Raw genomic sequence first — 26,299 nt, forward strand, 5'->3', positions numbered from 1 at the left:
TGTTTAACATTTTCTGTGAAAGAAAGGAGTGGAAACTATCTGTTTTTGCTTGCTCTTATTTCCCCCTGCTTCCTAATCATTTATATATTCAAATACAAATTGTATATTGGTTAAATAGGAATTTGTGCAGGGACATGCATTTATTTGTGTTTTGTCAAAACTCATTATGCCAAGTAGAACATAATACTGGATACACCTGAAATCATCATGCTCATATCATATTTATTCCAGTATTAACTATTAAATGGATGAAGACTAAGGAATGTTTAGTTGTAACTCAGTTTTTACGAACTATTCTGGATGGATCAGTGTGGAAATACACTGTTTAAGGTTGTATCTGAAGACCAATGTTTTATCCTCCATGTGTCATAACTCAATGTTATGCAGAACACTGTTTTATTTATTTATTTTTTTTTTTGTGTGTGCATGCTGTGTGTCTAAATGCTCTTTTTTAATCTCTGTCTTTTTTAATGAATATTTGTAAAAGTGTGTTGTGTGTAGGGTGTTTTTTTGACAGAAAACCAAAGTGTGATGATTGTGTTAAATGTAATGTTTGACACTTTAAATATTTGCTTCATAATTGAAAGCAATACAAAAGTAATTCACAGAGAAGTTGAGCTAGATTTGACAATTTCACACGTGTGTTTCCATAAGACATTCCTGCCAAAGCAACCCAAAAAAAGCATTTCAATTTCACCTCAACTGATTGTAATGTCGCTTTTTAAATTAAACATCAAATTGCTTAATCATGACGGTTTTTTGCTTTTTTTTATCTTCAAAATATCCTTGAGTGATTGTTTAAAATCTTCCTTGTGTGTTACTTAGAAAATTCTTAATCACATACTTGTAACAAAGGTTTTCTAAGGAAATTATTGGATTTCACTTTTAAAACATCAAGTCTCCACTAGTATTTCACTGACGGATTTTCTTCTTCTCTCCGTGTTTCTCTGAAAAACAAGCCGTCTGCATCCAGCTGCAGAATGATGATGAGAAGGCTCCTTCTTCTTTGCTCCTTCTTTGATCGGTGAGTGGATTTACATAAATGTTTTTCCAAAGTGCAGCCTTAATAAAGACAACTCAGTCATTGTGGTGGAGTGAGATGACAGCTCTGTTGTGCGTAATTATAGCTGCCACATGTGATAAACATGTTTCCCACATAACAACAAAAATCCTACTAATTTAGCACCCCAGCCTGTACTGCATAGACAATCATCACCTTTGCAGGAAGACAAGATAGATGGAAACATAGATGCAGTAGATAGATGGATACAGAGACAGATACACTGATTGTCTCTGCCGCATTGAGCCTACTGTCCAGTGGCAGCTCTGTGCCTAATATCAGAGCTTAGCTGGCATACCAGAGCCGGTGGCACATTGGTGTAGCGGTAACTCAGAGAGAGCCTGGTAATTACCACCGGCCGCTGACACCATGCTGCAAATGCACTAGCCAGCACTGAGGGGACCAGCATTTCCTCCTCCCTCCCTCCCTCCCTCCCTCCCTCACGCTGCCAGGGTGCCCCACTGATCAACCATGGCACAAGATTTATTAGAGGGAAGAAAGTACTTGCCAAACAGCAGACAGACCAAGAAGTATTCTCTCTTTCTGCTCCATTAATACCAATCTAGAGCAGTTAGAATATGTTATTTTACCCTGATCTTTCTCTTTGTTTTTGCCTTTGACACACTCGACTTGGCCATGAGTGCTGAATGAGGAGCCCTGGAGGATTTCTCTCAGGAGAGGCCTGCTGGAAAACATACTGCAGTGCCGGAATGGGAAGTTTATTTTGCTTGGTGCATGAATATCTGTGGGATGTGGGGCTCTGAGCACAGAGGGCTTGCAGGAGCAAACCAGTTTCATCACTGCAGCAGCCTCCTCCTCTTTCACTGTCTGAGGAAATAACTTCAGTACATCCCCCACTGCATCTCCAATAATTCCTAATTTCTAACTTGTCTTAATTTCATGCCTTCTCTTCTCTACTTTCTCTCCCTGTTCTTCTATCATGTGCAGGCTAAAATGGGCCCAGCAGCAGCTTTTCTCTGGGCCTTTTGTCCCTGCTCAGGGAGACGTTTGGCACCCAGAGGATCGTGTTACAACTTTCATTTCCTGAATATTTTTCTTTCCTTTTTTTTCTGCATGGAAACCTAGAAGGGTATTTTATCCTCCTGCTCTGCGGCCTGAAGATGAAGGTCGAGGGGAGCGAGATGGCAGCTCAAATTCGGGCTGCTGTCACTCCAACGTTGGCAAACAAATAAAGTACAATCTGCTCTTAGCTGCAGGGTCCTGGCGGAGGGTAGCTGTGGTGTAGTTTTGGCACAGCGGGGTGTGGATCATGTGTGTGAAGTAGGAGGCTTGGTTACTTGAGCTATTTGTGAGCCCCAGGATAGGTGAGGTGATGCCCTTTGGGAGTGTGAGGTGTATTTCATTATCCCATATCCCATACCACTTCCTCTTGTTGTGTCTGCCACCCCTGCCCCTCCCAAAAAGCCCTTGAGCTGGATCACTGGTGTGTCTGTGTTTAGACTCGTGAGTCGTTCTTGGCTGAATATCGAAGCAGAACATCAAGCCATATCTTGCAAACAGTCTGCAGAAGTATCAATTATTAATCATGTTGCAAAAAATAATGCCCATAATATGATACCAAACACGGTCATTATGGCTCTGGTTATGTCTGGCTCCTTAAAATAATCCATCAAGGCTGTTTTATGTTCGGTTCATACTTCTACAGTAGAAGAGATGTTCAAGGCAGAATGAAAACCTTTAAATGAGATTCTTTTTTTTGGATATCACATGTTTATTTTGTAAATTCCCTTTTAGGGTTGAGGCGGATGTTTTATATTTTTCCCAAGGAAGCACCATTTCCCACTTTGTAACTGTGAGTCCCCCGGATACATTTTAATAGTTTATTGTCAACAATTACGCAGAGGTGTAAAGTAACTAAATACATTTACTTATGTACTGTACTCAAGTAAAATTTTGAGTATTTCCATTTTATGCTTGTGTTACTCCACTGAGTTTACAGATTTGGATTAATGATGTGAAATATAATCAACACTTAATTCAGACTTTAGTTCCACCTGGAGTAAAATCACAAGCTACCCTGCAGTATACAATGTCATTAAAACTAGCTGCACCTTTAGCAGCTTTGGTAACACTTTATTGACCAATAATGAAAATCAAAACATATTATATATTAATCTGAAATGGACCAATCTGTATAATGAGTACTTTTACTTTAAGTATATTTTGCTGCTGATACTTTTGTACTTTAGTTGAGTAAACTTTTGCATGCAGGACTTTCTTGTAAGAGGGTATTCCTACACTCTGGTACTTCTGCTTTTACTCAAGTACAACATCTGAGTACTTCTCCGACCTCTGCAATTACGCTATATGGCATGGATATGTAGCTATTTTTGGTACTGACTACAAAGATAATAATGTGAAATTCATTCTTAGATCAACCAACAAACCTCTTCTCTAAAACGTTAATCAACTAGTTCAAATTCAATGTTTTAAACCTGTGCTTTTAAAAAATATATATTTTAAATAATCCATCAATACTTCAGTTTATGTAGGACATAGCACTCTGTTTCTGCCTTTTGGTACACTTTTCTGTCACTTTCAACAAATGTGTATTAATCCACAGATTAAAGATTCCTTGTAAATGTACTAGTTATTCTTGTTTTAGCAGTTTTTGCTAAAAACTAGAATGACCAGCTGTTTAGGAAGATTAAAGGGTCTTAAAAAAAGGAATAAAATATATATTTGTGTCTCGTTTTCAAAGATTTACATCGGCAGTAGAACCAGTGAGACCAAGCCACAAACAAAACCAACACATTGTTGGTTTTGTTGTTATCGTTGTATTTGTTGACAACAAGAAATGTATAAATTAACACCATCTTTAATAATTAAAGACGGCAAAACAGGATGATTCTGAAATTGACATAAAATGTCATTTGAGGACAATTTAAAAAAAGTTTTACTTAGATTATATATTTGCATTTTTTATAAACATGTGAGGTATAACTAATAACAAATCTCATGTATTTTAGCATACTGCTCCTGCTCTCAGTGTCTGCTAAACATATAATGTTCAATTATCACATTTTCAGTTTGGTTTGAGTGGATCTGTTTTAATTCATCTTGAAAACGGCAACTTACTGAGAAAATCTGTTTAGTCCTCACAAAAGAATCCCTAAAACCTCCCAGACTGAAGTCACTTTCCTGCTCAAACCTATCAGACTAATGCCACTATCGTCTTTCTCTCCAAGCTCCAAAAATATACATATCTGATTCTCAGCAACCAGAGCCGGGTTTTGTCTCTGGAAGAGTTTGTTATATGAGCTGAGCCTCCTGGCAACATTTTTTTTTTTCGTAGACATTACACACACATCTTATCTTGTCCTTTGTCTTTTCCTCTTGTAACATATTATAAAACTCCCCCCTTTCATCAGGTAATGTATGATGATGTCCTTCATTTGACACACAACATGCTACTTAACACCATAATAGTTAGGGATCGACTGCAGCGTCTCCTCCTCCTCCTCCTCCTCCTCACATCTGAACCCAGGGTCATCCATCACTCATCTCACTGGAAGAAAGAGATAAATATTTCTTTCAGCTCTGTCACATAAGAGCTTCCTGTTGGACGAAAAGGCTTCCTACTTTTTGGCTCGCAGCTCCCACATCAGCATAATTAACATTTCTTGGTGCGGAGTAGCATAATCTCTCTGATCTCTGTACACTTATGTCATAGAAACATAGCAGACGCCTGCCACTGCCATCAGGATAATGTTTTACTTTAATCAGTTATATATTCTAAGATACACACACACACACACACACACACACACACACACACACACACACACACACACACACACACACACACACACACACACACACACACACACACACACACACACACTGCCTCTGGCTACGTCCAGGCAGGAACATTGTCAGATCCATGCATCATTGGTAAGAAAATCTCTCTACCCCACCGCCACCCCCGCCCCTCTGAGGCAGACCTGAAAAGATCCTTTTGTCCCTCATCACCCGCCTGCCCCCCACTCCCTTCTCTCCCCCATCTCCCGCTTCTCTGACACACACCCCTCATACAGCCTGTGGTTATAGATACCTGGCTCACACCCTCCTCCCATGTGGGGCAATGCTACCTGCAACCAGCAGACCATGAAAGGCAACTCGAGCAAATGTTCCTCATTTTTGGATTTTGTCCTTATAAGAGATGCACTCTGACTCTGATGCCAGAGAAAACATGAAGTCAGCTGAGGCAGGCGGCGCAGGCTAATGCAGGCTACTCTCCATGTTTATTTGCACATGTCAGGGCCCTTCCTGCTGTTGATTTAGAGCCACTGCCACTTACAACTATGAGAAATGAAATGCCCTTTTGATGACTCGGACTCTGTTTGCCATCAGCAGCTGTTGATGCTAGCGTGTTTTATGGACCGACGTTACCTCCAGCTTTTGTCATTTAGTCTATAGGCCGGAGCACGCCTACCACTTGCACTTGTTGCATGTCTGATGGGAGGAGGGCACAGTGGCTGATGCAGGAGAGAGTTTATTGTCCCTCCTGATTTCGGAAGCGAGGGATTCATATGTGATTAAAAGCAATGTCAGAGTTTCCGTGTTGGATTGATTTTAGTCTCTTGCACATCCTGAAGGTGACTCTGGTAGCCTCCCTCTGTCATGTTGCACAGAGCCGGTTTAATCCTTGCTGTGTGTGTACCCTGCCGGACATGTTGTCATTAGATTAACAGGTATGAGGAGTCGCTTTGGTGGCTTTGTGATCACCTGTTTGTTAATTTGTGAATATTTAGCCACACTGTGTGCCAGGGACATGTGCTGTGGTGGTTGGTCAGAATTATATCTGATTCGTGGGACCTCTGCTCTCTGCTGACCTCTGTTGAATGTGACACTGAAGGCTTCTATAATACACATGTATATCTTAATATAGTACAACAAAGGCCATTAGTATATTCAATTAATCCACTTGCACTGAGCAAACTTCCCTTCTTTAAAAATATCCGTTAATTCTTTCAATTTGATACCTCAGTAATGCAACCAGTCATATAGTCTGTGACTGCTTTTAAAGTAAAATATCAATAATCATTTTTATCTATATGTTTTTAGTTGTTGATTAAACCAGGATTAACTGTGTAAGAACACGTCACATTAATGTTGACATCTTTTAATTAAATTCTTAATATTTTCAGTGAACTTAAAATGCTCAATATAATCTAATCAGTAACTACGTACATTTTCTTAGTATCAACCCCAAAAGCCCTGAAGACACCAGCTTCGTATTGTGAGTGATGATTCGTAGAGCAGACTATTTTTTGCTTTAGTTGGATTTTTTTACTCATGACTCATGATTTTTTGTTTGTTTGTTTTTGTCTCAAGGTTTGAAGTGTCTGGGATCGTGTGGAAAAAAATGTATCTCACATATTTTTTTTCCCAATCAAGATTCAGCAAATCAACATCTGATTTAAATGTTTACTTTTGCAGGCCGCTGTCAGTCACATCTGATCAAACAACACCCAGACGTTCCTGGTAAGGCAAATAAGATAAGCTTTCGAGTTTTAAATGCTTTATAACTAATAGAAAAGTTGTTTTTCCTAACTTTAACTTAATTATCAATACATATTTTTGAACTCTTTAAAACATTTTTAAAAAGCTGCTTTAACTAATTTTCAGTCCACGGCTTTCAGTGAAATGTTCAGGTTATGGTGGTTTACTATTTATTATAGTATTTGGATTTTATGCTATTTAACACTTCTAAGGTGCTACATTTTTAGGGAAATCAGATACAGTATATCTTACACTTTTCAGAATATAATAAATTGCACTTTATGAACACGATGCATTGTTAGACCAACCAAACATCTGACAAATAAGCTAAAATGTACTTTAATTTACCTTGATAATCTACTAGCATGAAGAAAAAAAAGACTGGGGCTTTTCTTTGTAATACTGTAAATGTATTTAGCTGAGTCTATACTATTTTAAGGTCAAATGCTGAAAGAAGAACTTTACTAATTGACAACTACAATATGTGGCATTTCTAATTGTACACAAGTAAATAACAACTATAGTTACTATAATAACTGCATACATTTCTCCTCACATGTTAGATTAAAAAGGTAAAAAGAAGAAACACTGACCAAAGAGCCTGATGATGGAAGGTCTGCTGAGGACATTCAGACAGACACATCGCTCAAGCACAACCATATGGATCTCTGTAGGTGATATATGGGGAGCACAGCCCCAGTGTTGTTAGTAGACCTGAGGGGATCAGAGGGAGAGAGACAGGCAGAGGGAGGGAGGCCTCCGGGATGCAGAATACCTCAAGGTCCCTCCATGAAGCCGGGCGTTGCAGCCCTGCAGCCCTGCAATCTTTGCAATCAGGCAGTAATGCTAGCAGCGACTGTTTCAGATTATGCTCAGGAAATCCTCTGTGCTCTCTGCTCAAAACAATTTACCCTGACATGAGCCCAAAGAGGAGTGCAGGGTGGGGGGACAGGAGAGCTGCCCTCACCAGATTCCTGCTCTCAGGCCAACGTATTTTCAAATTCCCTGCTACAAATATAGTCCCTTTATTTATTATTATAATTGGCACATTGTTGTTGTTTATTATTGAAATTATTTTTATGGGAGTGTCTGCTTGTCTTATTTTATTTAAGAAGTTAAATGTCTCTTTTTTGAACCACTATTATTTGTTTTGCTTTGTTTTGTTTTTGTTTATAGGGTATCTATATTGATTTCATCAGGCAATGACGTTTTTCAAATGGGATGTTTGAATATCCAGAGCTTGTATAAGAGGTTGAGTGGTGGCTCTTTCCCATGGCCCGGAACCGACAGAACAAACTCTCGGAGAGAGCAAAGAAAACACGGCAACAAAAAGCCAATGATCCGCAGCACTCGGGCTGAAAATGACGAAAAAGGGAAAAAAAAAAAAAATCCTTTCTCCTTCAGTCATCATATTACGGAGCAGACATTCAAAGGGACCGAAGCTGGTTCCTGCGCCTCCTGACAGACAGCTGCTCATGTTGACTCACGTTTGTATAATTAAATTTCCCTTTATGACTCTGTGTTTGAATTATATGATTTTAATTAGCATTGTTATTGTTAAAATCCCAAAGAACCCGTGGAGCAGATTTTAATATTTGACACAAAATGACTCTTTATGTTTGATATCTCTCCAGTGTATTAAATATTGTTGATTGCTTGGCATTTTGCATGTATTTACTCATTCTTAGCAGCAGGCAAACATATAGCCTAATTTAACAGGTTAAAACATTTTTTACAAAAAATATTTACCTGATTTTCACCAGTTCCCAATTAGACAATGGTTACAATAAAAATAGTCCAGATTAATTTGTTTTGCATTTGTTGTAACACTATAATCTAGAATAAAATTAATGTCTATTTTTTTCTCTAAACACAAATAACACAGAGACAAATGTATTACTTTTGTTTTATTGGAAACTAATTACCATGACTAATGAAAACGTTACCTCTTAGTTTCCATCGCAGGATGTTGCCATAATCCTTTTATATCAACAAAATATCATAAATTAAGCAAATGGGCAGTCCAGTTAAGTGTCTCGTCGAGTTAAGAGTTTCAGACAGGTCCTGTTTGTGTGTTTTCGTGTGCAGGAGACGAAAATGCTCCTGTCAGTGGGGATATACAGTTTAAGCGCATAAAAGGAATTTTGTTCTAACCAAATTTAACGACAGACAAGTCAGTCTATATTATAAGGTAGCTACTATAGTGTTATTTCATACATCAATCTGATACATTTATCAGTCCTCTTTTTTTCTGTTGTTGTAAAATAAAATAATCTGGCAGCCTCTTTAAGAGCCCAAATCCACAAGGCTGGAGGTTAGAGGTCCCAACAAGGAGTCCTGCAGTTGGTGCGGGTGTCCGTGCATGCTGTGCACCGGCTGTGGGGGCCCCAGGCTGGACATGGGGTACGCGGAGGCCCCGGGGTGGTTCATGTTGCCCTGAAGCAAAAGCGCTGAGTTCGGGTCGGGGCTCTGGGGTGGAGAAAACTCGTCCTCCGAGCTGGACATGAGAGACTTTCCTCCGTCCAGCGGGGACAGCTGGTTCTGTTTGTTACCGCCTGCGTTGCTGTTTTCACTGTTCTCTCTGGAAATGAAAACAAGGAGAAATTAGAAAAAATACGATCAGTTGGGGAGAATAGCATTAAATCCGTTGATGACAACAAAGCAAAAAAAAAATCTTCCTTAATTGTTGTGCATTACCACAAAAACATAGTAGGTGTATCCATTGAAGTAAAACTAATAAAGAAGGAAGTTTAATTATTGAACTTCTCTGTAAAGGTGTTTTGACCACATTTGTTTCTCTTCCTGTTGATGTTCCCGGTAACTTTAAACCACGTGTTGTGTACTTTATTTTACTCCTCTGTAACCTAAGTTAACCTTTCAAACGTGAAAAGTTCACTAAATGTGACCGTATTGCTCTTTGAATGATTCAAACACTATCACACACAATGTGATCCCCTTTCCAAAACGTCTGTGTTTTAAAAGGTGTATATTATAACTGAGACTCAAATCAGAAGAAAGCCAAACATTTGTCAACAACACGCTTCTGTTTACTCACTAATATTGCTATCAGGAATAGTCTAATTTAAGCACTAGATAGGCGTAACACCCACATTTTGAAAACACTCAGAATTAATTAAAAGATTTCATTATCAGAAATAAAAGAGCTAGAAATATGAAAACTGCGATTCCTGCACTTTCAGAACCGTTGCTGCTTTAAGCCACGTTTTGGAAATATATTGTTCCAACTCAAACCTCCTTTTTTGTCTTAAAACATGCAAAAATTATAATATTTCTGTGTATTTATTCCAGGCAGCAACGAGGCTGTGTCACGTACCTCTCCTTCGCCTCTGCTGCTCTGTCTCGCTGCCGTCTGTTTTTGAACCAGTTGCTGACCTGCGTGGTGGTCAGTCCTGTGGCCTCGGCCAGTTCTCTCTTTTCCCGCGGGGAAGGGTAAGGGTTGTGCGTGTACCACTCTCTCAGGACACCCCGGGACTTCTCTTTAAAGCAGTAGCTGGTCTCCTCGCCGTCCCATATAGTGCGGGGTAGCGGGAATTTCCTCCGCACCCGGTACTTCCCTACAGCTCCGAGCGGCCGTCCGCGCAGCTTCTCCGCCTCCACGTAGTGCGCCTTAAGCCAAAGCTGCTGCAGCTTTGGGTGGTTGTGCGGAGAAAACTGGTGGCTTTCTAGGATCTTGTAAAGCTCTCTGAAGTTTCCCCGATGAAAAGCCACGACCGCCTTAGCTTTGAGGACGCTTTCGTTCTTGTGGAGGTGATCACAGGCGGGCAGGGACCATAGGAAGCGGCCGAGCCTCTCCAGGTTCCCTCCCTGCTGCAACACCTCGCAAACGCATGCCACTTGCTCCTGCGTAAACCCGAATGACGGCAATATAGACATGATGTCCGAGCTTGCGCCTCCGCCCAAATCGTTGGTATCCAACACGATAGCTGTCGTTTATTTCTCAGTGTTTATAGTTTGTTGTCGCGATGCAATCCAGCGCGATCCGTCCGCGCAGCTCAGGCCTATAGGCTATCCTCTCCACTCCAGCCCCTGATGCGCGCAGCAGATTGGGATGTTGATTGTTGGGACAATTTGTTCCTGTTGGAGATATGTCAGGCTTAAAGGGAGCCTGTGCGTTTCGGTGATTGGCTCTCCCTCTGCCCTGCACCGTGTACAGCAGAGCAGGACTGAGTTTGCAGCTCCGTTTCCTCCCCAGAGGCAGTGCGTCAGGGGCTGAAATAGGAGCGCTCCCACCTCCCGCCCCCACAGTCCCTCTGCCGCTGCAGCTCAGGGAGCAGAGCACCTAAACACTAATCAATTATTACAGACCTCTTAAAAAGCCTTATTAACATGTTCTGAATATACATCCTCTGTAATGCCGGCAACTATATAGGCTTCCAGATTTCCCTGGTGGGTCAAAACCACACACTGCATCTCCAAACGTTATCAGTAATCACAGCCAGTGAAGGGTGAAGCCACAACAACACACAACTTTTTATCAGTAAAAGAACGTTTATCTACTTGAAGGGCTGAAACACACTTAAAAGCAATCACTTAATCAACCAACGATTAGTGTGCAGAACTTTTAATATTGCAAAAAAGATAATATTGATTGCTATATTTTTTTTAAAACTCGAGATTTATGACCATCACAGCTGATCAGGGTTGACGCCCCCACCTTAATTACATGCAGATTGAACATTTTGTTGTATCCTCACCTTTCATACTCTATTAATTACCGAAGCCGTTTATTTTATGAGGTGATATAATCTAATAAGTGCCCATGTTTGTTGAGTCAATTTGTGCCATTACGCACGCCTTTTTATAGGAGAAAATCTAAACTACCTGCCAAACGTGCTACGGGACATAGACCACTAGTAGGAAAAGGAAATCAGCACTTAAAGTGTGTGTGTGTGTGTGTGTGTGTGTGTGTGTGTGTGTGTGTGTGTGTGTGTGTGTGTGTGTGTGTGTGTGTGTGTGTGTGTGTGTGTGTGTGTGTGTGTGTGTGTGTGTGTGTGTGTATAAGATTGTAAATAACAGACAGCAGCCTTCACATTCGTATAAATGTGTACAATTAAAGATAAGTCCAGCTTTAATTTATTAAGTCAGACTTTTGGTTTTATACAGAGACTTTTCTTTAATTTTGTTTGTAGATTTTCAAATGAATATTAAATACTGGACAGATATTTCAGACCCACTCCTTCCTTTAATTTGTTGTTGTAGGTTTATTTCTTTCTTTTTTTCGTCACGTGTTTTTGAAGAGCTCCTTCCAGCCTGTAGCCTACATTTATATTTCAGGGATTAGACGGGCACCGCACTGGCTCCAGTGTTTTCTGTGGGGTGAAACACTATACCAATCCATTAGTAAATGAGTTCTCTGCCACACTGGTTCTTGATGGTGCAGTTGTTGGTTCGAGCCATATAGATCACATTTCTTTATCTGCAGTGTCTGAAACTAGACTCCCTTGGTTTAAGAAAGAGGATTTGACCTAGAAAATATGATTTAACTAAACAAACTCCCTTAAAACGTTTTGAGAAGATGACCTCTTTAAAATGTTTTTTTTATTGTAAAGATAGAAGGCTTTGAACTTTTTTTGTGGCGGCAGACAGCTGAAAAAACAGAGAACAGTTGTAAACAGCTCCACTCCGGAAAACCTTTTATTCCCTAAATTATTTCATGAAAAAAACAGTAATGTTTTTCCAAATAGGCTACAACATAATCAGAAATATCAGGGAATGTAGGCATATGCTGCTGAAAGAAATTAGATTTAATTCAGAATGACGGAATAAGGTTGGGTCAGGCTGTGAATATGCTTTTTTTAAAAGTGTAAATTAAAACAACACTGCAGTTAAACGTTATCACCACTTTTTTGAACGTTTTATTTGATAATTTATCAGATAGACTGGAAGCTTTTTTCCGCCTGAACTAATGCACTCTTACAACAGTTGTCTGGAGGAAATATCACATTATCGAATCAATCACACGAAAACTAGTCGCATTTTACAACACCTGAAGTTTTAGGATTATTTGAATGATTTTCAGCAATATTTTTAGCAATGTCATCAACCTGTAATAAACTTCCGTATTATAATGGTTATAATAATGGATAAAACCATGATGTATGTAACCTGGAAGAATTTGTATTTAAAATAAAAGGGAAGTAGATTTTAAAAACAGCTCATTCTCATGTTATCGTGTGGTAAGGCCATCGTCCTATATTGCCTAAACATGACGAATATCCTCTGATTGACTGCTGGACTGTCTACAGTGGACACACAGGTTCTCAGGCCACTTGAGGCCGGGGTCCAGCAGCACTCGGCTGTGTGTAAAACCTCAGAGCTTCAGTAAATGAGCTGTCTGATGAGCGGCTCTCGGGTTTCTCTAATATCTCTACCACATTGCGCCGCGCCTCCTCCTTTAACCCGAGCAGCCCGGGGGGCGAGATTATTTCAAGATGTGGACTCTCCGCCTCTTACACGGCCAGGGCTGCATGCGCTTCTCAAACCCCGAGAAGTAATGCAATACTTAGGTAGGCTATCACTCGTTACTCCTCTCACAGTGGGCCAGGGACTCTTTATTCTTGTTATTTTCTTTACGTGAAACTCATCTTTTAACCTATAAAACGCATTGAATCAGCCTGCCTCTCCTGGACGCTCAGGGCTGTTAAATATCACAGATGGATGCTCCAAGTTTTAGTCATTGCCTTTCCGGAAAACCCAAATGAGTCACAGTTTTCACCGGGAGAAAATACGCTTTTTTCCATTTCTCATTAAACTGGTTTAATGAGAGGTACAGGCCTCAGAGAAATGTGGCCCTCTGCTTGTTAAATTATCCCATCTCTTGATGAAGGTGAAAACGACGTAGGGCCTATTGATTACTGATTTATGAAAATAGCTGTGTTATTATTATAGGAATTTATTACACCGTACATTACTGAGAAAACGAAAAGTCACGGTGACTCCGGTCCTGTGGGAGAAAACGAAGAAAGGAAAAGTCCCAACTCCAAAACACCAGAAAACACTTCATAAAAATGTCATCATCAGAAAAGCCAGTGTTTCCTATAGGAGAGATATTATTTTTTTGAGAACTGAACCGACCACTGGCTCACTGAACAGATGGTTTTCACTCTATCTAAATCCTAAGTGCTATTTCAGCTGTATCGACTGGAACAAAGCCGATACTGTTTAAATTAAGTGAAAAATGTCTTATTTGGTCCCCAGGGTTTTTTTTCGGGAGGGGTTTTGGTGACATCTTAAGGGTGTCCTTTTACTGCACTGAAAAAACATAGACTACAATGAAAATATATTTATTTATCCAATCAAATTTAAAAGACAAGCTTAATTACAAGAGGTAGGACTACAGTTATTTTATTTCTGTTTTCTGATAGACATAATTCAATCACAAACAATTATAATTTCACTAACTGCACATTTATTGACAGATTGCTTAATCTTATCAATAGTAAACGGTTGGTGTTCAGTTTCTGGTTATTCCAAGATGTCTTAAATGTGTGCATTTAATTAAGAGCTAAAGCGATTTATTCTGTGAGGTGAAAGGCAGTAAGAAAAAAAGCAGCTCCTTCTCTCAAAACAAAACAAAACTGTTGACATGAGTGAGTTAAATGAAATTGGAGCTGCAATTATCAGCTTAACAGAGTTTCCTGTCATGTTGGAAAATTAGACCTGGTACAAGTGCACTGGGGTTAGCCCCCCATCAAAATCATTACGCATTTCCTCAGAGGACCACCTCCACAAATATGCAATTACGGCTTCGGCTTTTACAGTGCTCTGCTCGGTAAACACGCCCCGGGCATACAGATGATTAGGAAAAATCTCTCTTTTTTTCAGCTGCAGGGCTGGAGTAAGAAAACAACCAGGTGGTGAAACAAACACATAAACAAACAAAATGAAGGATTATAGTCGGATCTGTTGCTATACCATGTGCCTGCTGGCAGGGAGGGGGCGCCATGACAGTGCTATCACACAAGTCAGGACGTTCCTCCTCAGAGGATGCATGTGTTTTAGCTAATGACAAAGTTTTAGTAGGCAGTTGAGCAGCAGGTGTGTGTGTGTGTGTGTGCGTGATCTCCACTGATCATGTCAGGTCTCATCTGCTGCTGCTCCTGTTACAAAGTGCTGTTTTTCTCTTTGGGATGTGCTGGACCTGACGCTGCCTCCCAGCTGCTGCCTCTGTGTGAGTGTCACATTCACAAATGCACTCTCAAAACTGACATGTGCTCTCTTTCCTTGCAGTCCTGAAGAAACCAGTGAATCATGCTGGTTGCATCTTTCCCACACTGGGTGATGAAGTGCACATACCTTTCACCCTGCCAAGCAACAACCCAATTATTTTAAGTGGAGGTAAGAGAAAAATCAACAAGGCTTGAGGACATTTATTCCTTCTAGTTCATAAACACCACCTACTTTCCACAACCCAACGAGAGCCAGGGGCAGATTTAGTTTCTGCCAGGAGGGAGAAGTCCTCTCATGCCTTGGCCAGTAGTGGTGGGTCTTTGCAGCAGGCTGGTACCCGCTGACCCCTGCCCTCTCATTAGTGGGACGTGGAGCAGTGGAGTACCGTGCTCCCCAGGTCATGTTACATATGGCTTGCAGTCTGCTGCGCTGCATTAAATGTCAGCTTTGAAACCATCTGAAAGATCAGAGGTCAGTGTTTTTAATAAGGCCAGAGTTCTGGCGGAGTTCCCCCCTTTTTTACTGCACACCCAAGTAAGTTTTACATTGCATATTTGAAATTGTGGACAGAATGATCCATTACTATTTAGATATGGGGATCCTGATATTACCACATGAAGGGGAGCAGTAAAAATGTAAAATTCAACAACCAGCAGTCCTCATGAAAAATGCACACCAATCCTCTGTGAGGGAACAATTGTGCTCCTTTCCTGTCTAATTTATAGGCACAATACAAAAGGTGGAATTTGGAGTTTTCTGTGGCCCCCTCCCCGTGAGACCCACGGACCATACTGCGAATGGGATATTGTTCTGGGCTCCAACAAAGCTGTTTTCACCCTCTTCAATATTACAGGAGGAGTTACCTGATACCTAACAATCAGCTAATCCACTGCCCATGGCGACGAGGTCACCTGTGCACAGGTAACTTTATCCCGGGTACCTACCTCTCCCTCCCTTTCCCGCTAGACTCTCCCATTTTTCTTCTCTCTCTCTGTGCCTCAACAGTGAGCACAGACAAACAGCCTCTGTTTATTTAGGTCATCACTTAGATCATATATAACTCCTCTAGCCAGGATCCGCTGAGAGGACAACTCCTATAATCCACGACAGACACGCTGTGAATTAAAAAAAATCCCCCGCTGTTCAACCATTTGTCAAACCTTGTCTCCATCTTATCTCTCGTTGCTGGTTTGGTCGGGTGCCCACTGAGTGAACAAGCATAGGGTTGGAAATTCATGAATTTAGGGAGAATCCCCTCAAGCCTTGAGAGGAGTTCAGGCTCTTTTTTGGATAGTGGCTCAGTGTCTGTGAGTGACAGCTACTTAGATTCATTCTTCCACATGTTAAAGTAGTGGGGGAGTTGTTCGGCCTTTGCTCGGGGAAAAGGCCATTGGATTGGACTGAGCTGTGGGGAGCTGCAGACCCCCCACCCAAAAAGAGCTTTACCTCTGGAAATCTCATTGCTGTTTATTTGAATTACAGGGGCTGAGATGAGAAAAGGAGGGCTAATGAACTCCAGGTTGCCAGGCATGTGCAAACGATCACCGCAGGTTTTCAGAGAGCAGCACCAGGCCCGCTGGATTACTGCATGCCACTTTCCCCCGATCCTCAGTTTGGCTACATAGGACTCTTAAATGTTGGGAAGACATATGCTTTCTGTCTGGCATGAACTTACATTTATTACAGACATATTGTGTGCCTAAAATAATCGAAAACCTCAGAGATTATTCCTTAATTTTATTATCTTGAAAATAAATCTGTGAAAAATAATAAAGTAAAAAAAAATCTGTTTTATGTTTTTATAAATATAAACTTTTATTGCAGTATGTAGATTTAGAAAAATACATTCACATAATTTCAGATAACAAACATATAATTCAAACTAAGATTAAAAAAAACGAATGACCATCAGTTGAACTATTTGCCCACAACTCATTTTTGGTATATGACATTAAAGCACTGAGGATACTTTCATTGAAACGGCCATTCAAATTGATGGGATTGTGTCATAAATCTTGACAGAGAAAAGTATTTCTAGTCCACTTGCATAAAGCTTTGTGACGCACTGATAGATGTGCATGGTGTGAGTTGGCTATGAGGCTGAAATGTGCTATTATGGTCACGTATGACAGCGAGGAATTAGGCCCCTGTTGTGAAAAGCACTGGACACACTTGACAAATGGGCTCCACATTCTCTTGTCTTTCCCTCGACTGACACCCAACAAATGTGCCAGTGACAGCGGCGGCGGTGGTAAATCTCTGAGGCTGCAATGTCACTGCCGGCATGCCAACGCATGAGAGCTACGACCGAGCTCACTTTCAGTGTTTTTCAGGAAACAAAAGCAAAAGGCACTAGTGTCCAAAACATTTTGACGCCATGCAAAGAGAGATTATTACAATCCCTTAATAGAAAAATATCATTAATGACATTTGGAGAGACACATCAAATGAAACAGGATATAGTATAGCATCATCACATCTAGTTAACATACAATGAGTTGCAGCATTATAAACAACATACGGTGAACAACCTCGAGATCATAATTCACGTCATGGTCTCACAGGTTGACGATGAGGCTTGAAATATGAGTCATTACTGAAATAGTGTGCATTTGTTGAGGCGTTTCAAACCCTCCAACATGAAGGCTGTTTGAAACATGTTACATTGCAATGCCATCATGGTAGTGCAAATGCCAAAACAGACCTTTGCCATTGTTTATTCTTAAGTAGCAGAAAGGCACATTTGCAGTCCAACACTCCTAGTTCATTTGGTATCGTAAAAAGCACAAAAAGAGGTTTTGCAAGGACTTGAGAGGCTTTAAAAGAAATGTAAAGTGATAATTGAAGGACACTTTTTTCCCTAAATCAGCAGCTTTATGTGTTTATTGACCTATTCTCTGTGTGTGTGCTGTCCTTAAGTGAAGCTGTTTAACTGAGCGTTTTCACAGAGGCTCTCTCCCTCTTCCCCCTTCTTAATGACCTTTTTGGTTTGACCCATATGACGCATTTAGTTTGGAGGAGCATCCCGGTCACATGACTCGAGGCATTCCAGCACCTGCTTCTGCAGATCAAATCCACTCAACAGGAAGTAGCAGGTGTTGTCTATAAAAAATGAACATTTAAACACGGCTCGAACACATACAGCCACTTCTTCTTCTGTTAGCACGTAACAGTCGTAATGTTTCATCTTATGAACAGGGCTTTTAAAACATGTCATAGACTTTTTTAATTTTAATGATAAACTAAAAAATCCCAACCACAGGGCTCAACTCTCACTAGAGTGCATTGTAAAAGTTAAATGAACACAAATAATTTAACATTTAAAGGAAATGAATGGTAAAAAAAGAAAGAAAAAGGAACTCACACACTCACTCGCACACAAAAGTAAAATGATTCACCATATCACTGTTTAGGCAGAGTTCCCCTGCAAGAGGTCAAAGGTCAGCCATGTCCTCCTCCATCTGCACTGTCTGTAGTTTGGCTAGCTCCTTCCCCTCCACAGCCTCCATCTCCCCACACATCGCCCGTACCATCTCACACACACCCCCCGAGGCCACCTTGTTGTCTGAAAGGTTCATGTAGTTGCTGTTCATGCCGGAGCCCATCAGGTGCCCCCGGATCTCGTGGCCCCCAAGGTACTCTGTGGGGTGGAGGTGGTGGCTGCTGTGGTCCGTTTGCTGGGCCATCAGCGGCGTGCTGACAGTGAGGGTGGTGTAGACTTCTGGCTCAGGGCTGGACGAGCTGACTGCGGAGACATCGGTGCTAGAGACGGGACCTTGGCTGGAAGGACCCTCCTCTGAGTTTGGGGTGGTGTAGCTGAGCTGACCGCTGGCGTCCAGGTGGAGCCCGTGGTGATACGAAGAGTAGACGCCCCCCTCCAGAGGCTCCTTCTTGATGGATGTCTGGCCTGCGTTGCCCATGCTGTAGAGGACGGTGCTGTGATGCAGGGACGTCATGGCTAGCTTGTCCTGCTGCTGGAAGGAGTCGTTGCTTGGGGAACTCACCGCTACATTGTTCAGAGACATGGTACCTGTGGAAATACAACAAAAGATCAATACATACAGTTCCTCAGTTTGGATCACATTCCCAATCCCCTCCTCATTCCTCACAGAATTATAAGTTTCATTAACAGCAGGCCTTGGCCCCAAAATTGCTGTTGTGTGTCTCACACACTTTGTGCTCCTTAAGCTCGACCCCGCCGTGCCCCAGGGAACGAGCGAAAAGGCCTGCCAGTACTCAACAGCAAGCGGCAATTTTCTGTTTTCCTTATTATTCATCCTGCTGTAGATTCTCTGCTTTTTGTCAAACTAAGTGCTGTAATGGCGTATTCCCTGTTAGTGCGTTGCATGGCCTCTGATTGTATGAAACATATTTCCCCTACTCTGCAGATCAAGAGTGCAATGATGATGAGTGATGGCGACATCAGAGCTTGTTTTTATTCATCTCTTGGGTTTTCAAAGGACCACCTTCTTCTTGTGTGTGTGTGTGTGTGTGTGTGTGTGTGTGTGTGTGTGTGTGTGTGTGTGTGTGTGTGTGTGTGTGTGTGTGTGTGTGTGTGTGTGTGTGTGTGTGTGTGTGTGTGTGTGTGTGTGTGTGTGTGTGTGTGTGTGTGTGTGTGTGTGTGTGTGTGTGGCCCTGCCCCATTTCTTCTGCTCTGTGTTATGTGTAGTATTGGCCCTTTGGGCTACAGTCCAAAAACAGACAAGCCAAGAATAAAACAGCTCAGATATATTTGATGGACGTAGTGGAGACCTGTTGACAAACCACCAGGGATGTGCAGCATGCATTGGAACATTAAAGGAGGGCAAAGGGCCCCACATATTGGCTATCAAGCTGTGAAATATAAGTATATCATGTCTACTGTATAATTGATCATAGTAAAGAAGACTATGGATGGATTTTGGTTTTATAGACCTCAATTTCATTATTTTTCTGGTCCTCAACGCTTCACTACATACTTAACTGCTTAAAAATGGGAAACACAGTGGAGGCTTCTAATTCATTAAGTGGTATGGCCCCATTTCAGACCATAAATTATACCAAATTTACTAAATCAACGAGTCATATCCAAATAATTGTCATGCTACCATTTCTGATCAGAACCCACCTTGTGTGATTGCTGAGGAAGATGAAGCAGAAGAGAGCTGCAGTGGAGGAAGACCTACGTCGCTGTTGAGTAATGAGCTGCCATCGCTGTCAGAGACTCCACTTGGTACCTGGACCAGGCTGTAGCCCCCCAGCTGCAGCGCTCCTGAAGAGGAGCTGTACGTGAGCACAGAGGAGCCACCGTTCTGAGCAGCCATGGTGTGTACCCCCTCCAGCTTCACATCTGATCCGTTCACACAGCCCGAGTAGGAGGCGTACTGCAGGGCTGAGTCCTCCGCAGAGCTGCCCAGTCCCTTCTCATGCCCTGTCTGCATCTGCATGTCCATACCTGAGCCCCCCAGCAGCACCCCTCCAGACGGCCTCAGAGGGTTGAAGGCCAGCGGCTGGATGCCCAGATTGAGCCCGTTGAAGAGGATGTTTCCAGGCGTGTGAAGGTAAGACGAGCCACCGTTGTGAAACACGCCGTTGTTACTGGTCACTAGACTTCCATTGTAGAGACTGCCACCGTTGGATCCAGCAGGCAGCTTGATGTCCCCGATCTGTTGAATGACCACCCCACTGTCCAGAGGCCCTGACTGAATGGGCAGGGTCCCATGGGTGATTACACCATCTGAGGAGTTAGAGAGTGGCCGGGGAGACAACTCATCCTGGCCCTTGCTTGACTCATCCTCTGTGCTGTGGTTTCCATCAGATTCACTGGAAACAAAATTACAAATGGTGTGTCACAAAACAAAGAAAACAAAATAAGGATTTAAAAATAAGATTGGAAAATGAACATGTTTTTCTCCCGTGGGTGCATTTTGTTTTTAAGCAAAGAGTTCAAATTCTCAAGCACCTAATTTAATAAGATATATTGTGTATATTGGCATTTATTTCCATCCTTCCCAGAGTCACATTTGTTGTTGTGTTATTGCACAGCTTTGAAGAGCAGGCTGTGTTTGGGAAGGTGTAGCCCTCCCTTACCTCATGGAGAGCTGCACTGACAACAACCCACCAACGTCAACAACCGTGCAACCATTTGGCGCAATAAATTCTGGAGTGACAAACTGCCAGCACTGTCGTTACAAAACAAATGGCTGAGAGGATTTATCTAAATATCTTCTTAACTTAAAAATGGTGCTCTGATTGGCCTTTCATATTGTGTCTGTTTCCATTAAGTCTATACAAAAGTAGTTGGTAACACTTATTAATGAAGGACCTTTTTTTTTTTAAAGAACAGAAGATTGATTCAAGCAGCTGCACCCCTACCAACACACACACACACACACACACACACACACACACACACACACACACACACACACACACACACACACACACACACACACACACACACACACACACACACACACACACACACACACACTACCATAGAAAGTTAAAATCTAAATATCCACAGGTTACCGACTTATAGAATACTAAAATATTGTTTCTGAATAGCTACTCAAAGGGAGTCGATAATAGTGTACGTTGGTTTGTGAGCGTGTTGTGCGTGTGCGTGTTCGTGTGAACGAGAGAGGGGTCACCTCCACCAGGTGTGCGTCAGCTTTGTTCACAGAGAAAGAGAAACATGAAAGAAGCTACGTATCAGTCTGTTTGTGTGAAGGATTATTAAATGAAACGCAGGAGCTGAGAAAGGCTCTGAGAGGGAAAAAAGTGGAAAATGATTTATGTACGTTTACGCACTACTGTGTTTGTGTGTATTCCTCTTTTACCCACACAAATATTACAAATTAAATAAATAAAAAATAAAAATAACTTGTTAATTGTTTCCTCTAACTCAGCAGCTGCGTCTCGTGTCTGTCCAGTCACTGTAGTGTGGAGGTTACTATGTTATTTAGTCGCTTATGGTTTCCATGCCCCTTAGCACCAACACACTTGAAACCGGATCTGAATGGCAACCGCTTCATATTTCAAAACACTAAAAGCGTGCTCCAAACCCTTTTACGCACACTTTTTGGTTTATTATCAGCGGTATTGGCTCCCATTTTCAAGTCCTTGAAATAAATGCGACACGAGATTATTAAATACTCTGAATATTGTCAGTCAATGTGTGTGAAAGAATGGTTGTAAACTAGACCCATTCCACAAAAAGCTTTCTTATACTTATTAAAATAATGTTTAAATTAAACGTGTTTTAATGCGTACTTTACGCACACCCAGAACTCATTTTAATAATTTCCTCTATGTGAATGAAATGTGTTCCCTTTGTTTCCTCACCTTTTTGACTGTGCCTCGGACGGGTTTCTGTCTCTCTGTCTCCTGTTTTTGAACCAGTTGCTGACCTGGGTCAAGGAGAGTCCTGTAATCTTGGCGAGATTTCTTTTCTCGGCGGGCGAGGGGTACCTATTCTGGGTATACAGATCCTTCAGCGCGTTTCGGGACCTCTCCTTGAAACAATACACAGTCTCCTCGCCGTCCCAGATAGTCCTGGGGAGAGGGTATTTTCTCCGGATTCTGTACTTGTCCACGGCGCCCAGGGGTCTCCCCCTCGCCTTCTCCGCCTCGGTGTACCGGGCTTTGTACCACAGATCTTGCAGAAAGGTGTGGTTGGAGGGACTGAAACTGTGGTTCTCCAGAATACTGTACAGCTCCTGGTACCGAGCCTGGTGGTATGCAACGAGGGCTTGAGCTTTCAGGATGCTTTCGTTGCCGCGGAGCAGGTCACTTTGCGGCAGGGACCACAAGAACCTGGCCAGCCGGTCCACATTACCTCCCTGCTGCAGAGCCTCGCAGACACACGCCACTTGCTCCGGGGAGAAAGCCAGAGAGGAAGCGGCGCTCACCAACAGCTCCGTGCGCACCGCATCGGTGTTGCGCTCCATGGACAACTCCGCTGCGTCCAGCGCCACAAGCTTGATGCACTCCCGCTTCTCCAACTCCTTCACATTTTCCCTCTTGATGTCATTTGCTGTTGTGACTTCTCCGGCAGAAGAAGAAGACATTTTTTTGTTCAAGCCTTCCCTGGTAAAGTCACTCCTCCCAGCTCGATCAGGTTACCTCCTCGCCATGCGAATGCGATCGGATATCTGACAGCAGCTGAAAGTAGATATCTCTCTCCCCTTTTCCTTCCAACGTGACTTTTACTCTGCGGGGACTGGAGCTGGAACGAGACTCACTCGGGTCTATCTGCAGGAGAGCTACGCTATTGGACGCCGAGGGCCTCATAAGGGAGGAGCGAGCGAGATTCAGGCACGAATGTTTGGTTTCCAGCTGTCAGTCATATAACATGCAGCGTATTCCCGTGGCTCACCTGTGCAAGGTGAGTGCTATTGGGATCGTGGGAACGGGATATCCTTGTTGTCTCTTTTGTCAGGAGCTGACTTAGCTGAATGCGGACACATCAACACATTTGCATTCTCACATATCGAGGAAATCAAAGGAAAACAATCCCGGGATTATGTCAGTCATTGTATCAAACTAAAATGATTTTGACAATTTAAAACGACTCACAATAACATTAAACAGACTTTGACACTGAGGCTGGATTTGTTGGATATAAATAGTTCAAGGTGCTGATTGTAAATGAGATAAAGTGTAAATACTGCCTGTTTGGCTGACAGTAGCTCCAACATCATGATAACTTTAATAGAAAAGTCAGGTGAAATAACATGAACATACAATATAAGTGATAAACCAGCATCTCTGCAATAATGAAAATTAAGAGCATTGTCGGAATGGCCTATTATGTTGTGTGATATTTGTCCTCCCCCAAAAGTATACAGCTACAAGTTTTATTTTCACCTTACACATTTATTCGAACACCAAAACAAACCTAACAAACTCCCATGAATTCAATTTTAAATAACAGGATTTTGATGTCTCATTTGTTTTAAATAATAGGAGTGTTTTGGCTCTCACTTTTCATGTCTATACTTTAGAACTGTTGATTTCTTCTTTTTATTTCTAATTATTTGCTATGCTTTGTATTGTATTATGATGCTGCTGCTGCTGCAAAAAATCCCAGTTTGGGATTAATAAAGTAATTCTTATCTTTTTTTATCTTATGACTTCCAGTTTACTTGCAATAGTAAGACTTTTATCACTTGGCTAATGTCTGAATCACGATTTTGTTATCTTTTTGTCGATGGGGACTCAACAGAAATGTATTTAAAATTATTACTTTAAATTGAAAGCTGAAAGATTGGTAAATGATGTCTTTTGCAAATTATACACTCCAGTCTTTATATGGCACTGGAGTCTAATAACTGTCATTTATACATATTTATACACACAATAAATCAATATAGCACGTGGCTTTTAGTGATTGTAATATAATATAAGTGTCCAGAGCTATATCCTAAAAAAAAAAACGCCAGTAAGTGTTACTCTTTGATCACTGTAATTGTAATTTTCAGTCTCCATCATTCATTGTTTATTTAAGATAATAAATCACATGGTATAATTATCCACCATTCTTATTGACTTGTTTCCCTAAACTGTTACACATTCACCCAGAAACTACATGATGTCAGAAGCCCTGGGGAGCAACATCTGGAGAGCTTTTTGGTTTTAATTATGTGTCAGTCCAGGCTTACCAGATCATGGAATATGTGGGAGAGTAAGCTATAGGAAACTACACAAAGAAGGCGGTGAAACTTATAATCAACACAACCACTCTCTTTAAATACAAGTGAAAATAAACCACTCAGCTTTTTACCTCAGAACCCCTGGGACTCTTTAGGGACCCCTGGGTGGGCCTGTAGCACAATGTGACCACTGCTGCAGTAGAGGTTATCATTACAGAGGAACTTCTCCTCTTAATGGCGTTGCTCGTCGGACCGCATTCTGTGTAACACAGCAGTTCGCCGCCGAGAAAGTGACAGGAGAGCTTCTAGTTGTAGACACTTTTTCACTCAATCTTTTTATCTAAATTTGTGTTGAACTGACAGAAATGGACGACCAGGGGTGTCCGAGATGCAAAACAACCAAGTACAGGAACCCGTCGCTGAAGCTGATGGTGAATGTCTGCGGTCACACGCTGTGAGTATTTACATCTGACAGCTAAAGGAAGGCACAAAATCCCCCAGTGTTTGCTTCAAACTGTGCGAAAACACATGCACTCACACAAGAAAGCCCTTAAGCAAGCGGTAAAGTCTTATTTCTTCAAACTATTCAAGCTTCGTAACCTTTCTTAAATCTTAATGGTTGGCCGTTAACATAGAAAATACTTTCAGCTAACTGCTAACGCTTTGTTTTCTCTTTTATAATTGGACTGATTAAGGTGGGAAAAAAGCAGTGTTGGAGTAGTACTCTGATCCTTTACTTAAGTAAAAGTACAATTATTTTTTTCTTAAAATACTCCATTACAAAATGTTACTTAAGTAAAAGTACAAAAGTATTAACATCAAACTACAGAAAGTAAAAGTACTCATTCTGCACAATGACCCAAAATTATAAAGAAGTATTATCAGATAAATTTGTTTTGAGTATCAAAAGCAAAAGTACACTTTATGCAGAATGGATCTTTTCAAAGTATTATATTATTATGGTTATTGTTTTATCTTATTTAAAATATGCAAAAGCATGTTAGTACTGTAGTTGGTCAATGGTGACCCAATTCATTTACTATACTGTGTAGATTATTAGAACAGCAATGGATTAAACAATATCAGCATATCATGTGTTTATATGTGTACAGAGTAAAAGTGTCAAATAAATGTAGTGGGGTAAAAAGTACAACATCGGCTTCTGAAATGTAGCTGAGTAGAAGTATAAAGTAGCAATAAATGGAAATACTCCATACTCTTATCTATCTAACTCTCAGAAAGACTCAAGGTAACTTAGCTTTAACAGGCAAGTTGACACAGTTTAAATGTGGATTCATTCCTTTATTAGAGACTTAATAGTGCTGCATGACAACTGTAAATCTTGTAAGACATCAGAAGAATAATTAACCTATACTGCATTGGTACAGCACCTGTCCTCCGCTGCTTATTCCTACATCTTAGAGGTCTTCAAAAAGATGTGGGTGATTCAATCATACATGTGGATTTTCACTTGAAAGAGATGTCAGTCCTTTGAAATATCCCCTTTTATGGAAAGTACACAAAGCTCAAGATGGCAGAGAGAAGAGTCACTGAGGATGAGTTTTAATCCACATGAGGAGCACACAATTATACAGAGGTGGTAAAGGTCCAGCTTAAAGGCACAAACACAATCTTGTTATCTGCACTAGTACTGTGCACGATCATATTACGACTCATTTTTAGTTTAGTGCTAAACTGATGAATCATTTTACATGTTTAAGCTGGTTCTAATGGATAGTCACAAGCAGAGACACAAGTCAGTCCCAGACCTTACCCCTGATGCGCAAGCCATTCAAATGCAACATTAACATAATCGTTTCCATCTCTATACCATACCTGAAAATAACCATCTAAAATATTTCAAAACATTCAAAAGTTTCCAGAGGCC

At 41.3% G+C, this 26,299-nt stretch overlaps 3 protein-coding genes across 3 annotated transcripts in view; 1 reads left to right on the forward strand and 2 right to left on the reverse strand.

Annotated features, from left to right (window-relative positions):
- Nucleotides 1-8,480: 8,480 nt before the first annotated feature.
- Nucleotides 8,481-10,783, reverse strand: LOC134881898 (homeobox protein six1b). Its single transcript, XM_063909494.1, has 2 exons — nucleotides 9,921-10,783; nucleotides 8,481-9,167 (listed from the first exon to the last, which is right to left on the reverse strand). Exons 1-2 carry the CDS (start codon nucleotides 10,478-10,480, stop codon nucleotides 8,873-8,875), a joined length of 855 nt encoding a protein of 284 aa, XP_063765564.1. The 5' UTR covers nucleotides 10,481-10,783; the 3' UTR covers nucleotides 8,481-8,872.
- A 5,782-nt stretch (nucleotides 10,784-16,565) lies between these two features.
- six4a (SIX homeobox 4a) lies at nucleotides 16,566-22,969 on the reverse strand. The gene is made up of 3 exons (XM_063908489.1): nucleotides 22,103-22,969; nucleotides 19,884-20,578; nucleotides 16,566-18,806 (listed from the first exon to the last, which is right to left on the reverse strand). Exons 1-3 carry the CDS (start codon nucleotides 22,825-22,827, stop codon nucleotides 18,211-18,213), a joined length of 2,016 nt encoding a protein of 671 aa, XP_063764559.1. The 5' UTR covers nucleotides 22,828-22,969; the 3' UTR covers nucleotides 16,566-18,210.
- Nucleotides 22,970-22,973: 4 nt separating this feature from the next.
- mnat1 (MNAT1 component of CDK activating kinase) overlaps nucleotides 22,974-26,299 on the forward strand; it is a 32,039-nt gene continuing 28,713 nt past the window's right edge. Inside the window, exons 1-2 of the mRNA XM_063908492.1 lie at nucleotides 22,974-23,144; nucleotides 24,775-24,865. Of these exons, the coding sequence (XP_063764562.1) occupies nucleotides 24,777-24,865 (89 nt within the window). The 5' untranslated portion in view covers nucleotides 22,974-23,144; nucleotides 24,775-24,776. The remainder of the gene's footprint in view (nucleotides 23,145-24,774; nucleotides 24,866-26,299) is intronic.

Source organism: Eleginops maclovinus, chromosome 19 (assembly GCF_036324505.1).
Source record: "Eleginops maclovinus isolate JMC-PN-2008 ecotype Puerto Natales chromosome 19, JC_Emac_rtc_rv5, whole genome shotgun sequence".
NCBI lineage: Eukaryota > Metazoa > Chordata > Actinopteri > Perciformes > Eleginopidae > Eleginops > Eleginops maclovinus.